The following is a 14,527-nucleotide window of genomic DNA, read 5'->3' as shown; positions in this document are numbered from 1 at the left end:
TCAGCAGTTGCACAGCTTGATAAAGTATAAGGTATAAAAGAAGTTCTGGAGCTGGATCAGTCTGCTGTGTAGTGGATGGGATGAAATGATGGAGAGCAGATTAACCAGTGACTCTAAAATCACTGGTAAAAATAAAGATACAATACAATTAAAATAAATATAAAATGTAAGTATTATCTGGTAAAATAAGTAAATAAATAAAAATAAACACTGTTGTTTGTTGTTCTGTGTCATTTTCATTTACGCTTTGCCGTAAACACACGAGCGAGTGTGCATCACGACGCCCCAGTGACGTAGACGGAGAACGACGTTTCCACAGCAACCGGGGCCGGACCGTTAACCGCAGCCGCTGATGTACTACCGGAGCTCACCGAGGAGTTAGTGGGTGGTGGTGGGGGGGGGATTGTCGTCTGTAACCGGATACCATCTCTGGCTTGTGGGACGCAGAGACACGGGGACGAAGCAGTATTGAGGCGGCGAGTCCGCAGTTCCGTGCGGAGATGCTAAATATGTGGAAAGTCAGAGAGCTAGTGGACAAAGCGTGAGTACCGAGAGCCGTCGGGCCTTGTAAACTACGCGGTTAGCAGGCGGTTTCTACCGGGCAGCATCAGCAGCTTTCACCGCCGACAGTGGAGGGGTTACGGGCCGTGACGTCACGTCGGTAGCCCTCAGCTGTTAGCGTTGACTAGCTGGCTGGCTAGCTGCCAATCCTCAAACTGGTACCTTAAATTACAAAAAAAAAAATGTTTTGCAGTGGCATCCCCGTTAAATGCTATTTTACATAACCCAAACCGGGGAAATGCTATATTGTAAACTATGAATTTAATTGCTCATTTTGCAGAAGGGATGCTATCCAGTTAGCTAATTCCGCTAGCACTGCTAAGCCCAGGTTGTTATGTCTGTTTCTGAGTGGCTGCTGCAGAATCACGCCTGGTCCCGCCCTGGTGATGCTAGCCACCTCCGCTATGAATTTATCTTCTAACATTAAATCGCAACCGGGAATCTAAGCATTAATAACGGGAAGACAAGTGGATAAATAATTATATGTGAGCAACGAATTTCCCACTAATTAGCCACCAACCATCTCACAGTTGCTACACCGGTGTAACAAGGCCCATGGACCCGAACAACAGAACCACCCTGCTGGGTTGTGGTCCTAGTGCTGCAGCACCACAAGCCACTACACGGAGTTGTTTGAATATTGGATATGCTTCTTTGTGATGAGCGTCTTTGAAATATGATGATGCATGTGCAATGCTCTGCATACTCTATATAGCCATTGTAATGTAATGTATCTCAGCAAGGGGAGGAAGAACAGCAGCTTCCTCTCCTGCGTCTTCCTGCAAATGTGCAAGATGCTTTGATGCATCCTGTTCAAGAAATAACTTTTGATGAGTAGATGTCTGTATCCGAAAGACTAGTTTCTTGCTCAGCAAAGATTAAATACATTTTTAAGTAACTTAAACAATGAAGGCATACAGAACCACACAAGTGAAATCTGAAATCAGTAGCAAAGATTCATCTCAGAGTAGTCATCAAGAGAGTTCTCATCCGAAGTTAAGAGAATTGTATGAACTTCCTCTACACATCAGCTCTTCAGTTCATTACATACACTGGTGAAAATACATGGGCAATAATGTAACAGTCCTGCACTAAATCTTAGCCTCATGAAGGTTATGGACTTCACCCTTTGTTTCGTAGGTGGTAGTTTGTAGCGTCATTGAATCAGAACATTTTAGTGTGTATTTTGGCTCATATTGAATCTGCTCATACAAACCCATGAAAACTGCAAATTACTGTCTCATGGTATGTCAGTGGTGCGTCTGGGGTCACGTAGAGTATATATATCGGTGCTTTCACTTGTCTTATATTATTATCCTCACAACAGAGAGCTAATAACGTATTCAGATTAATAATACACAATGTATACTCTCTAAAATGCTCCCAGTGATTGTAGAAGTAGTACAAATCGATAAAGTGATGAACCACGTTACCTTATTATGCAGAGACCATATATTTGGAAACAGGTGGTGGTTATGTGTGCCCTTTAACACAAACCCCACTCGTCTGCCGACTTCTTATTTCGTGTTCTTTTTCATTTTTCTATCTCGCAGCTGTCTTTATCACTTTACATTGTTTTGTTGTACTTGAGGAAGGATTTTACAACTTCAGCTCCCTGTGAGTTGTTAGCTTGTCCTGTTATCAAGGTCAATGCTACTGTTGGTACATATTACCAGAATGCTGTATAGTGTTTGCATTGTCCTTATTGCCCCTGAACAACACAAATCTTGATTGATTTCCACAGCCCTGGATGTATATATTTTAAATGTAGATCACTGTGATGAATTGTAGGCAGCTATCCCTCATTTATTTTTTACTCTCAGTCCTACTTCTTAAATGTTCTGAGGTCTTAATTCGGTTTGGAGTGATGCGGCCGTTTGATTTACTTCCTGGTGAGACATGTCTATGTAATTTCAATGCAGTTCAACAGCACCACAGACACAAAATGGCTCCAAATATTTTTCATGAAGGCAGCTGTTATTGTAATCTTGTTGTCCAAGGCTGTATTCGTTTCAGCTAGGTGTATCTAATAAACTACTAACTGGGTGTACATGGAGAAGAAACACTCTTTAGAGGACCAGTTACCTTGTAGATAGGTAGATATTTTATTTGTCACGTCGATGGGAAAGCAACCTCAAGGACACATAAGTGAAGAAAGAAGTTAAGAAGATGAAGCATGAAGAAAGTAGCATAGATAGGGAGTAACTGACAACAGCTCTTATCAGCTGTTGGTTGTGCCTGGCTGGGCATGATGAATACACTCTATTATTGATCTGCCTCTATAGAGCTGTCAGGGGCAGCCTTTCTTTTCCTGCAGATTAAGACTCACACTGAGATGTAGTATGTAGTATAGCTCATATGCACCGATAACAAGACAGTCAAAGGCAGCTTCTATAAGGTACAGAAGGGTGGTTATTTTCCATTAGCGATTGGGGTGAGAAAAATCTGCTGATACAGATCAGTGGATAAGACGAGCAACTATGGCAGAGACAGAAAGAGTGGTGTTTCAAGCTGCCTGTGGAGGAAGCCAAGCCCATCAGGAGATGAAAAAGACACACACACACATAAAAGCACAAACACATCAGCAGGTGAGCCACAAAAACAAAGAGGGCAGGAAGCTGACATTGCTTGTGGGGAGGTTTGTCTATATTGGCTGCCTGTTTCTCCTCATGCACCCAGAGAGATATGCGCTCACCTCATTTTCAGGTACACATTGTCTCATTTCCTCTTTGTCTCCTAAACATCTTTTGTTTGTGTGCCCAAACGTTTGTGTGTGTGTGTGTGTTGTGTTCTGAAGAACACGGCCAGCACGCAGGCTTTTAGAGAGGACATTCATTATTCATTGAGCTGAGATCCTCCTGCCCAAAACATATAATTTCTTTCAGTATTTACTCAGATGTATTGTTGTTTAACACACAGGCATGAATATGCTGTGATTACCCTGTTTTTCACAGTTAATTGGTGCGTGCACATCAGCCATAACATTATAACTAACACTGATTATGTCGTTGTCACGGAACCTGTCAGTGGGTGGGATATATTTGGCGGCAAGTGAACAATTTTGTCTTCAAAGTTAATGTGTAGGAGGCAGGAGAAAATGGATAAGTGGAGGGATTTGAGTGACTCTGACAAAGGCCAAAATGTGATGGCGACTGGGTCAGAGCATCTCCAAACCTGTCAAAAGGGACGAACCAGCAGCGGGGCCATGGTCGGCACAGGCTGCTGTGTTCCAATACAACACCTACTGTGGCTGAACATTGTTCAAAAAGATAATGCCTGTTCTGATAGAACGGCGTCTGACCACACTCTGCAGTTTCTTTTGATTGGGCCATTCTAGCCCCATAGACCAGCCATGGTGACCTCTGTCCACTGCAGCCCACACCTGGTGGCACGAATCCCCACATGGATGACCAGGTGCATGTCCGTCTCTTATTTGGGAAAGAACATCAGGACATCAGGATGAAAGGAACACCTTCTTGCCGTTTCCATGGGGATGTGCATTGTGTGCGTTGGATATGATAATAACGCCCTGGTAGCCTCCCCAAATAGCCATTCGATATTTGTCTCGCTTTGCTGTGTCAATACGTCCGTGTATCTTTGTAACTGTCTGCCTTTGGATCAGGCTGTTCTCTGTGGAGTGGAGTGTGAATACATTGATAGCATTTGCAGCAAGGTTGATTACGAGTTGGGTCAGAACAAATGGGCAGAAATACGAGATGGGAAAGCTCATCGCCTCACACAAACACTGGAGATAATACTGTATTTTATTAGTATAATTGATGAAGAACACGTGCGTTTGTGTCAACAGCACCAATGTGGTAATGAACTACTCGGAGATTGAGTCCAAGGTGAGAGAGGCCACAAATGACGACCCCTGGGGACCCTCTGGACAGCTGATGGGAGAGATAGCCAAGTAGGTATCACACACACACACACACACACACACACACACTCACACAAATATTACTAGTCACTCCAAGTCCTGTGTTTAGAAGCAATTAAGACGGACAAGTGCATTTTCTTTAGCGCTTTTAATTGTATGTTTTGGTGTGTCCAGATCCACCTTTATGTATGAGCAGTTCCCGGAGGTGATGAACATGCTGTGGACCAGAATGTTGAAAGACAACAAGAAGAACTGGAGACGTGTCTACAAGGTATGGTCGCGCTGTGGTTGATTTGTTGGTTGGTCTTCAGGGGCTCTTGTATTGTGCTGGTCTGGTTATTTATTATTTCAGTGTCTCTGTGCTTTTCTGGGTCAGCAGACAGACGTCCACATGAGCTTCAGTGTTTACGCAACTGTCTTATTATTTACATAAAGTTAAATCAACAATACCTCATCATTACCATAAATTGTGCAAGACTCAAGGAGGAATTAATTAATTAATGTCACTAAAAATATTCATTGATGACTGAGCAATCCTGACTGCATCTTCTACGTGTAGCTCACTTGTTATTTCACTATTTGCTGACGACTATTATATTTTCATTTCTGTCTTCCTCTCCCAGGCATTACTGCTCCTGGCCTATCTGATCAGGAACGGCTCTGAAAGAGTCGTCACCAGTGCCAGAGAACACATCTACGACCTGCGATCTCTAGAAAACTACCACTTCATCGGTGAGTCTCTAAATGTCAAATGATAAGCCTCTGTATTGGTTTAAACTTTTTTCTGTTCTATGGGTGAAATTAGTTGCTTTGACAAAGGTGATTGAAACTGGACGTAAGGACAGGGTGTCACCAAGATACCATCCACGTTAATTGTAATAGCAATTTCTGTCACTTGCGTCTGTGTCCAGATGAGAATGGTAAGGACCAGGGCATCAATGTGCGTCAGAAGGTGAAGGAGATGGTGGAGTTCATCCAGGACGATGACAGGCTGAGAGAGGAGAGGAAGAAAGCCAAGAAGAACAAAGATAAATACATTGGAGTCTCATCTGACAGTATGGGCGGAGGAGGCGGGAGCTTTAAGAGCTGTAAGTAATTCACAGTGTTTCCTTTGATAGCTCAAGTAGATTTAAAACTTGTCCAAGGATATCAAGGAGAGTAATACAAAGACCTTACGCTGTGTTGTCTGCATTAACATTTCAGAGTTATTGATTAACTGATAAACTCTTTAAGTCGGTGAATACATACAAAGATGTTTGGTGCCTTTCAAAGATATTAAATGCAGACAATCATCTTCACATTGGAGAATCTAATCAATACATTAATTTATAAAAGACTCAAAAGTGATTTTTTCCAATACTAATTAAAAGTAATTAAAGTAATTTAATGACAAGTTAATGATATTGGATTGAGTCTTTATAGTGTATGTCATTCATGTCTGAAGTGTTCTGCCTTTACCAAATACTTCATATGCTTTTTTCTTTTGTTCATTGTCGATTCATGTGAAACTGGAACCTCATTGTCTTCTCTCTCGTCGTCTTCCTTCCAGCTAATGAGTTGGATCGGAGTAAATGGGATGAAGACTGGGACAAGAGCAAAGGAGCTTTCCCCTTCAGCGAGAAGCTCGGAGAGATCAGTGATAAGATAGGCAGCACCATCGACGACACGCTCAACAAGTTCAGAAAGAAGGAACGAGACGACTCACCAGACAGAATCAGGTAAACATTTCTACGTGTTTACTGTGTCTGTATGACTCTTGTTTTCACAGTGTATCAAAAAATGAAATAAACCAATCTGCCACCCACTCTCATACGAAATGTTTAAACTGCTCTGTCCTGGATTATCTATTACATAACCAGACAATAACATACAGAAATCACAATAATTATAGCAAAGCAGAACGTCCTGAGTCCTTTCGTGTGGTTTCCATAGTGACAACGAGGAGGACCGAGCATCAAGAAACGGCAGGCAGGACACCCTGGAGTTCAAAGATGAGGAGGAAACCGTCACCACGAAGAGCATCCAGATCACGCAAGCAACAGAAACCACCACCACCACCACACGGAAACGCAGCGGAGGGACGAGCAACAAGACTCTGGACCTGGGCGCTGCAGCCCACTACACAGGAGACAGGAGCCCAGAGGAGAAGGTACTTGAGCTCGGTCTTTTCCTAATTTTATCCATTTTGTGAGTACAGGTTTAATCAGTGGGTCTCTCTCCTCCCTCCAGTCGTCGGTCAGGCAGTCTTCCAGTGGCGGTTTAGCTGACCTTCTAGTGATTGACCCTTCATCCAATCAGACCTCGACAACGGGTAACTAAAAGCTCCTTTTTTAAACTTTTTATTAGGCAGGAAATTTTGCACATTTTTTTTTTTTGTATAATTGTGCATTTGTGTCTATTCAGGTGGCAGCTCAGACCTCATTGGTGGCTTTGCTGACTTCTCCTCTCCTGCAGCCTCTGCCAGCCTCCCCACCTCCACTGGTAAGATCCTCTTCCTTCTCTCAGCTCCTCCTGTGGTAAACCTCAGTGCTGGTTTCTTATTCAACAACATACTCTGTCAGAACATGATTTGGATATATTTAAAATCAAAGCTAAAACAAAAGCTTTGGGCTTGTTGACTTTTTTTTCGTGAAGACCATCCACTGACTGGTGGCGAGTTAAGGTTTTTTTATTAGGTTTATTATATCACTAGTGTCTGTTAACAGCCAGAAACTCACCTGTAGTTGGAGGAATTTCTTTTTTTTTTTAAAATACAGCGATGGTGTTGTTGCCGTCAAAATGTTGCAATCGCCACTAAAACCCTATTATACTAAACCTCTACTGTCTCTTGGCCAGCTGCTGCGTCACCCAGCGGTAATGGAGAATTCGGGGACTGGAACGCCTTCTCAGCTAATCCTCCCGCTTCGTCCAGTTCTGCTCCTTCCCAGCCGGTCACAGACCTGTTTGGCAGCGTCCAGTCGCCCACAGCCTCAGCTTCTAATGCCGCCACGGTCCCACCTTCCGCGGAGCTCTTTGACCTGATGGGCGGAGTTAACCATCAACTAAACAATCCTCATACAACGCTCAGTGCGTCTCAGAGCATGACTTTCTCTCTTGGAGGGGTGACCCCAGGAGCACCTGCTGCTATGCCCACCATGACCCTTTCTCGCTCCCAGCAGGTAAGTATTGTATGCTTCACAGGACGGTAGTTTAAAAGAATGACATGCTTCTTAAAAGCATGTTTTTTTCTGCAATACGTTGCTTTTATTTTTTTAGTGCAGTGATATTACGCTATACTTTGTAATAATCGTGATTTGTTTCAGAGTCTGGGAGGCATGGCATCTCAGCAGCCCATAGGGCAGCAGCAGAAGGTCGGAGGTCAGGGGTCACTAGGGTCGACCTGGTCTGACCCCTCTGTCAACATCAGCCTGGACTTCCTCTCCGCGGGTCTCAACCCCACTAAGACACCGCCCACTCTCAACAATATTATCCAGCAGCAAGGTACCATACTCCTTCCTGGAAGACTCGTTCTGTGTTGATGTGATTAATGTGGTTCAACGTTTTAGTTAATACACAAAACGAATTCACCATTTTAGGATCTACCAAGTGTAGTCTCACATTACAGTGGTTTTGTTTATGGTTGCTGTCATGCTTCAGAATCATTTTGTCACCATAAATGGTTTGACTAGTCAGTGTAATTTTCTAAAACAAACATTTCAAGTGGTAAAAACAAAGTCCATTTAGTCGTGGTTCATATGTGTCTGTACAGGAGTGCCTCCCGTCAATCTGTTGGCCCAGAATTTTGGAGGACTGACCCTCAGCTCTCCGCCCCATGTAACACCGATAAGACCCCCGGCCAATCCCATGATGGCAGGCAATGCCATGACGATGGGCATGCCAGCATCAATGGCAACCGGCATGACTTCTTCGCTGGCAGCGGGTATGCCGCCTTCAATGACCACGGGTTTACAGGGTGGAGTTCCTGTGAACCAAGGCATGATGGGAATGAACATGAGCATGAATATGGGCATGGCTGCTCCAGTGATGATGGGCGGTATGGCTGGCATGGGCGTTCCAGGAGTAGGGATGGGCCTAGCGCACTCCATCACCCCAACCGCGGTCCCACCCAAACAAGATGCCTTCGCTAACTTTGGCAACTTTGGGAAATGAAGGTTTGACGATGTCTGTGTGCGTTTGTGTGCTAGAGAGCGCGAGTGCATGTCTGATATTATGGGAGTATGACCCACAGAAGAACTGGTGTACTTGAAGACAACCTTGCATGTTTCTCTCTCTGCATCTGCTCTCGTTGGTGAGGTAGCACCGGTGATCGTTCACCTTCGTAATCTAATGACAGGATCTCGGAGGTGGGCGAACGTGCTCACTGATGCCCCTTCTCCAACGGTAGTTGTATGTGTGAAAGTGTACCACACTGAGGACACCTGAGGGGCAGGGAGGGTGTCAACACACAGCCTCTAGTCATTACTTCCATATGGGGAAAATCCCTCATCTTTACATGTTTTATATATGAACTACAGTATATTGCCCTTCATTATACAATCACTACAGATAATTCAACAGTATAGTGGTCTCAAATAAAATAGCCATTCCACCATTGCCAGTGACTATTACTTTCTCCATACTATAGTCCTCCACTAGAGGGCAGAATGAGCATACGTGTTGAGACAACACTGGCTTGTCTTCTTATTCCTGAGCCATATAAGAGTGGACTACTGATTTTCTTTTTCTTCTGAGTTTGGCTTCTCTGCATTGTATCAGGCTTGCAGTAGTTCACAACAGATGGACAGTACATTATTTTGTCCATGTGTAAAAGGCAATGTGAATAAATGCACCTAAAAGTTATACATGCTCACTACTCTACGTGTTAGATGCCTTTGCCAGTCTGATTAAAGGGTCAGTCAGTGTATTATCCAGAGAACTGTTTGTTCATTGATGTTTTCTGACTGCTGACCCACCCACCCAGGCCTAACTCTTGCAAACACACTCTGGTAAATTAGGTACATGTTTACAGCAGCGACAAAGCAGAATTTTTAGCACAACCTAGCAGTGTCTCGTTAATAATATGTATTTTTGCCAGCAAACATTTTTCACCCTGTAGCTCACTTGGCAGCGATTAGGTACAAGACTTGCATACCTGCACCGCATGTACCATGTTTTAGAAAATAACCTCCCCGTGGATGCATTTCATTAGCTGAATCATTTCGCACACGAGTGCTATGGCTAGCTGAGACCAGTTCAGAGGGTTTTGGGTGGATTTGAGTGAAGTTGGTGTGAGAAATGCGTGAGTGAATGCGTGACTTTATGTATAGTTTTCTCTGTTTGATGTGCAAACACAGCTAAGCAGAGCCTCTTGTCATTTTCTGGGGCACTGCACGACAAATGACCAAATCTTTATTTTGTTACTCTCAGAAGGATAATTCCATAGTTTAGTTAAATATTTTATTAGTTTACTCGTAAGGTTACGTTCATACGGGAGAGCTACTGCTAACGTAATTTAGTTGACTTGAATCAGGATTTTAGTTTTGTTGTTTTGTTTTATTTCCGAGTACAGATCATTTGATTTGATTGTACTCTATATTTTCTGTACTTCATTCGACATTAAATTAAATTATAACATTAAATGCTCAGTATGTCTTTCTTATAGTTTCATTACATTTAATTATACAATTTTTGGAAATAAAACTGAATCCATTTTTATTGTAACAAACATCCTCTCTCTCTGCGTTAGATTCATGTCAGTACATGGGAAGTTTAAGACAGAAATTATCCTTATTGGTATTTTAAAAATAAAATGTTTAGTGTTTGGTAATGTTATGGAGATGGGACCCATTCTGCTTTTTTTCTGTGTAGCAAATTTTAATTGAAATTTGAATAAAAGAGGAAAGAAATCTCACAGTTTTTCATTTTCTATAAATGTAGATTTTGGGATTAATGACAGAAAACTGGGTGAATATAAACATTTCAATGCTTATGTTTTATAAAGTTTTGAAACCCTTCTTTTCTGGCGGGAAACCCTGTTTCACGTAAACCGCTGCAAAGCTCAGATCACGTGGTACGAAGACTTGCGTTGTCGGGGAAACTAACGGTTCTTGTTTCGCACACACAGTCCAGATTAAACATCATTATAACGGGGAAATTAACAAAAAAAACTAACCACAACCCCAATGAAGACACCACTCCAAAATACGAGACGAGGAACGGTTCGGGTAGAACCGGGTCAGGAGGATCCAGCGAAGGCCTTGGCTCGGATCACTCAGGCCGGAGATGGAGGCCAGGTTCAACTGCGACGGGACGGGACTGGAAATGAGTTCAAGACGTGGGATAAGAAAAACTACTCATTTAGAGCAAGTAAGATAATCGTTTCATAGAAGGGCTGACACCATGTCATATATGTACAACTTTATAAACAAAAAAAACAAAACGTTACGAAGTGTGACAGTGGACACCAGCGCTCATAGTGACCATTGGCTGTATCCATAGTAACAGCAGTCTGGTCAGAAAGGTGAAACAAACATGTCCGGTTCCAGGTCAACAGGAAGCAGGAGGTGGACAAGCCCTCACACAGACACAGACCTCACCCAGACTGGGAGATCGGCGTCCAATTATCTGTTTCACCATCCCGCCAACAGACCAAGGTATCCTCCCGTGTGTGGAGGATGTGTGCGGATGAGATTCCTTTTATTTTGCAGTATTTAAAGATAACAAAAGGCAAAGATAAAACCATAGTATTTAGTGTAAAGTGAGGCAGAACCCCTAAATGGGCCCTTTTGAAGCTACTACCTTCATAATGTTGAGATCTCACATTGTTATAAAAAACATGAAATTAACATAACTAATAATATCACAAAAAAATAGAGCAAAGTGCACGTCCTGTATTGTCTTGTGTGTAAAAGTAGTAAAACATATTACTGTGAGTGAAACAGATAACACATGGATAAATCGCCCCTTAATACAAAGAAAATAAAAACATAAATAGTCCTTTTATATAAAGATAAAAAGTTTCTTTTTTTAAATTTTTTTTTTACATAACAATATAATTTATTTGCATATAATACAAAGATTAGTTTAAATCAAATTTACGAGCCTGATTTTATTCTGTCTTTGTCTTATAGTTTTTTACTGATAAAAAATTATTTCCAGATATCTGCAATGTCAAAGTCAAAGTCAGGTTTATTATCAATTTCTTCACATGAACTAGACATACAAAGAACATGAAAAAAAACATTTCTTACTATCCCCCGTTGAAGAAGTAAAGTGCACAGGCACAATAGATAAAGACAGACATTATCCTAACACTAAAGTAAACGGTGACTAAAGTGCACAGCAGATGAAGACATTTGCAAATAGAATCACAATAGAAAATAGAGTTCACAAAGGGTTTTTCTGTTTGAGGTAGAGTTTGTAAACATTCAAAAGACGGTAAAAAGCAGCAGAAAGATTCTGTATGATATATTGTATTAGTATTGTTGTAAAAAGACAGTCCTTCTGTAGGTCAGCATGTCCTCCTGTATGAATGTTTCCAAATGTCCAAATATCTCCCTCAGATCTGAAGCAAATACAGACTGTGCAACACAAGGATGGACGCATTAAACGGCCCATGAATGCCTTTCTGATCTGGGCTCGCATCCACCGAGATGCCCTGCAGAAAGCCTGCCCCACAGTCAGCAAAATAGACATCAGTGCTCAGCTGGGCTTTGAGTGGTCTAAGCTCACTGATGAACAGAAGAGGCCGTACTATGAAGTGGCTCAGAAACTGAAAGCAATGCATGAGCGTCAGTTCCCTGGTGAGAATGTTATACAGTTAAATGGCAGCAGCTGTGACTAGAGGTTAATGAACATTTACGTCAAACCTACTGTTCATCAGAGGACAGAGAGAAAAAAGAGAACCCAATCAGACAAATGAAAAGGAAATATTGTACTTGTCTGTTTAATTATTCAGAAAAATGAGACAAAATTACATGTCTGAGTCGCAGAAGTAAATTTGCCTTTAGGATTACAAGTTCATTTCAAGGCCAAATTAGAGTTTGTCTGTTCATAAGTGTTTCTAATCAATGTTATGAGACTCTGAAGTTGTTAAGTGCCCAGTTTTGTTTTAAAAAATCAGGGCGCAATCACAGTCTGATCTTCCCAGCGCGTTTGTGGAAGTGTACGATGGCAGAACAAAGGAGCTTTCTGATAACAGAATAAGAGTTGTTGTTCTGGTCAGCATGGGCCGATGAATTTTGAATTACACCAGCAAATTCTGTAAGACAAGGTCAGGACGTCTGTCACATCAGATGCTGAAAACAATAGTTCACAAACTTTTACAACTCACAGATGTGTACGAATTATTAATTATCTTGAATAAATAAATGCACCACCCCTCTGTTTACTGTAATTGTTTTTTACCATGTCTGCAATGTAGGCAACATCTTTACTATGTGTGCGATTGTGTGTGATTTGTACTATATGCTGCACAAAAGATTGCCCCATTGAAGGACCAAAAGGTAACTTATATTTCTGTGTCATCTGTCTGATTGGGTTCTCTCTGTCTACTTTTAGGACTTACGTTGATGTTTTGATTATTTTTCTGTACAGAAACCTGAAAAATTCAGTGGGCCGCAAATACGTTTAAGCTGCACTGTGTACTGCAGACATATTCGCATCACTTTTAACCTGTTCTTTGTTATATTGTGCTAGATTACGTTTATCGCCCCAAGAAGAAGAAATGCGGAAAATATTTCTCAAGACAGCAAAGTGGACAGAAAGCAGGGCAGTACCAGGATTATGCCGTTTCCTTTTGTCACTCAGAAGCCAGGCCTTCAGCTCAGTCCGCACTGCTTGATCCTTGCATGTATGCATGTCCCACCATGATGCCCTACACAGTCGGCTACTATCCCTACCCATCTTTTTACCTGTATCAGCCGGTGGGCCTCTACTATGCTCTACAGCATCACTCAAGGTTAGGCATTGTCAGGGAAAAGTTTCAGCAGTTTACTTTCTGTGATCCCGTTTCCATATTACACTTAATGCAATGATTGTGAACCCTGATAAATTACAGTCACATCCAGTTCCTCTCAGCAGCAGGACGCAGAGAATGATCTGGGTTTAGGATACAAGTGTTGTCAGTTCAAGTAGCTTCTTACGTTTCTTTTATATATACACTTGCTGTTATGTGATCCTTTAATAGGGTTTGGATTTACAGATATTTCACATTAGATTTCTAACTTTCATCAGGCCTTTTCCCACAGATACTCAAATGTCAGCAGCTCCATGGAAGAATGCTGGAGTCATAACTACGCTCACATGCAGACGGACTCAATCGCTCTGGCTGCGCTCAACCTGGAAACCATGCAGCATGTGCAACATCCAGCCAGCGTTAGTCGAGAAGTCGTTACTGGCTCTGCTACAGATTTGCAGCAACTTGAACAGCCTGATACTGACACCACACAACCGCTGCCTCTGAACAGTGAGGTGGTGTGTAAATGTGAGGATGATATTGATGTTGTTGGTCTGTTCTAGCAGAACACAAGCGAAGCAAAACAGGCAGGTATTTGGGGTCAATTTCCCTCTTATACCTGTACATGGTTTCATGTTACCATGCATATCCTTTCAATTTTGATGACATTACAGAGAAAATAAAAGTTGTATTCATACTATTCTACTTCATAGTATTGTGTTTTCTTTGCAGATGTAATTAAGAATACACACAAACACATACATTCAGTAGAAAGTGGTTCACATGATCAATATAATATGTTTAGCTGGAAAAAAAAAAGCAAAAAAACGATTTATTAGCTAATTAAAAGTAGTTTACCATTGTGATACACAACTACTTGATGACTTCAGCTCCCTCTCCAAAGCAGCTTGGCACACAAAATACTCACAGGTTATAAAATACCTTTCCCCACTATAATAAACACAAGTGTGGTCAAGAGACTGGTCATGATTTCAGTCAAACTTCTATCACCTTATCACCAGCAACACCCTGCTGCACAGAGATTGAACAAAGACATCATAAATAAATGCGACCCAAACTGACCAATTAACGCTCGGCTGAACACTCGCGAGAAAACCATCATCCAATCAGAGGTCACACAGCGCTGA

General features: G+C 42.0%; 2 protein-coding genes across 3 annotated transcripts; both read left to right on the top strand.

Moving 5' to 3' along the window:
* The first annotated feature begins 376 nt into the window (after positions 1 to 376).
* LOC125020880 (clathrin interactor 1-like) lies at positions 377 to 10,062 on the top strand. The gene is made up of 12 exons (XM_047606467.1): positions 377 to 541; positions 4,370 to 4,474; positions 4,619 to 4,715; positions 5,068 to 5,176; positions 5,356 to 5,532; positions 5,994 to 6,162; positions 6,377 to 6,593; positions 6,674 to 6,755; positions 6,848 to 6,925; positions 7,280 to 7,602; positions 7,747 to 7,924; positions 8,193 to 10,062. Exons 1-12 carry the CDS (start codon positions 501 to 503, stop codon positions 8,591 to 8,593), a joined length of 1,977 nt encoding a protein of 658 aa, XP_047462423.1. The 5' UTR covers positions 377 to 500; the 3' UTR covers positions 8,594 to 10,062.
* A 423-nt stretch (positions 10,063 to 10,485) lies between these two features.
* Positions 10,486 to 14,078, top strand: LOC125020881 (transcription factor Sox-14-like). 2 transcript variants are annotated; one of them, XM_047606468.1, is made up of 5 exons: positions 10,486 to 10,789; positions 10,969 to 11,076; positions 11,986 to 12,225; positions 13,121 to 13,382; positions 13,672 to 14,078. In XM_047606468.1, exons 1-5 carry the CDS (start codon positions 10,606 to 10,608, stop codon positions 13,940 to 13,942), a joined length of 1,065 nt encoding a protein of 354 aa, XP_047462424.1. In that variant the 5' UTR covers positions 10,486 to 10,605; the 3' UTR covers positions 13,943 to 14,078. The 2 variants fall into 2 exon arrangements, with proteins under 2 accessions (XP_047462424.1, XP_047462425.1); XM_047606469.1 differs by having other exon boundaries at positions 13,658 to 14,035.
* The last annotated feature ends 449 nt before the right edge of the window (positions 14,079 to 14,527 follow it).

This window comes from Mugil cephalus, chromosome 15, assembly GCF_022458985.1.
Source record: "Mugil cephalus isolate CIBA_MC_2020 chromosome 15, CIBA_Mcephalus_1.1, whole genome shotgun sequence".
Classification (NCBI taxonomy): Eukaryota; Metazoa; Chordata; class Actinopteri; order Mugiliformes; family Mugilidae; genus Mugil; species Mugil cephalus.
The sequence above is the reverse complement of the archived record's forward strand: the minus strand, read 5'-3'. Positions and strand labels throughout refer to the sequence as shown.

Bases quoted from the DNA above. Each gene is read 5' to 3' on its own strand.
- LOC125020880 (XM_047606467.1), top strand. From the start codon at position 501: ATGCTAAATATGTGGAAAGTCAGAGAGCTAGTGGACAAAGC. The intron at 6,163-6,376 runs GTAAACATTTCT...TGGTTTCCATAG, and splicing joins GACTCACCAGACAGAATCAG to TGACAACGAGGAGGACCGAG. The intron at 7,603-7,746 runs GTAAGTATTGTA...GATTTGTTTCAG, and splicing joins CCCTTTCTCGCTCCCAGCAG to AGTCTGGGAGGCATGGCATC.
- LOC125020881 (XM_047606468.1), top strand. From the start codon at position 10,606: ATGAAGACACCACTCCAAAATACGAGACGAGGAACGGTTCGGGTAGAA. The intron at 10,790-10,968 runs GTAAGATAATCG...GTCCGGTTCCAG, and splicing joins AAACTACTCATTTAGAGCAA to GTCAACAGGAAGCAGGAGGT. The intron at 12,226-13,120 runs GTGAGAATGTTA...ATATTGTGCTAG, and splicing joins GCATGAGCGTCAGTTCCCTG to ATTACGTTTATCGCCCCAAG.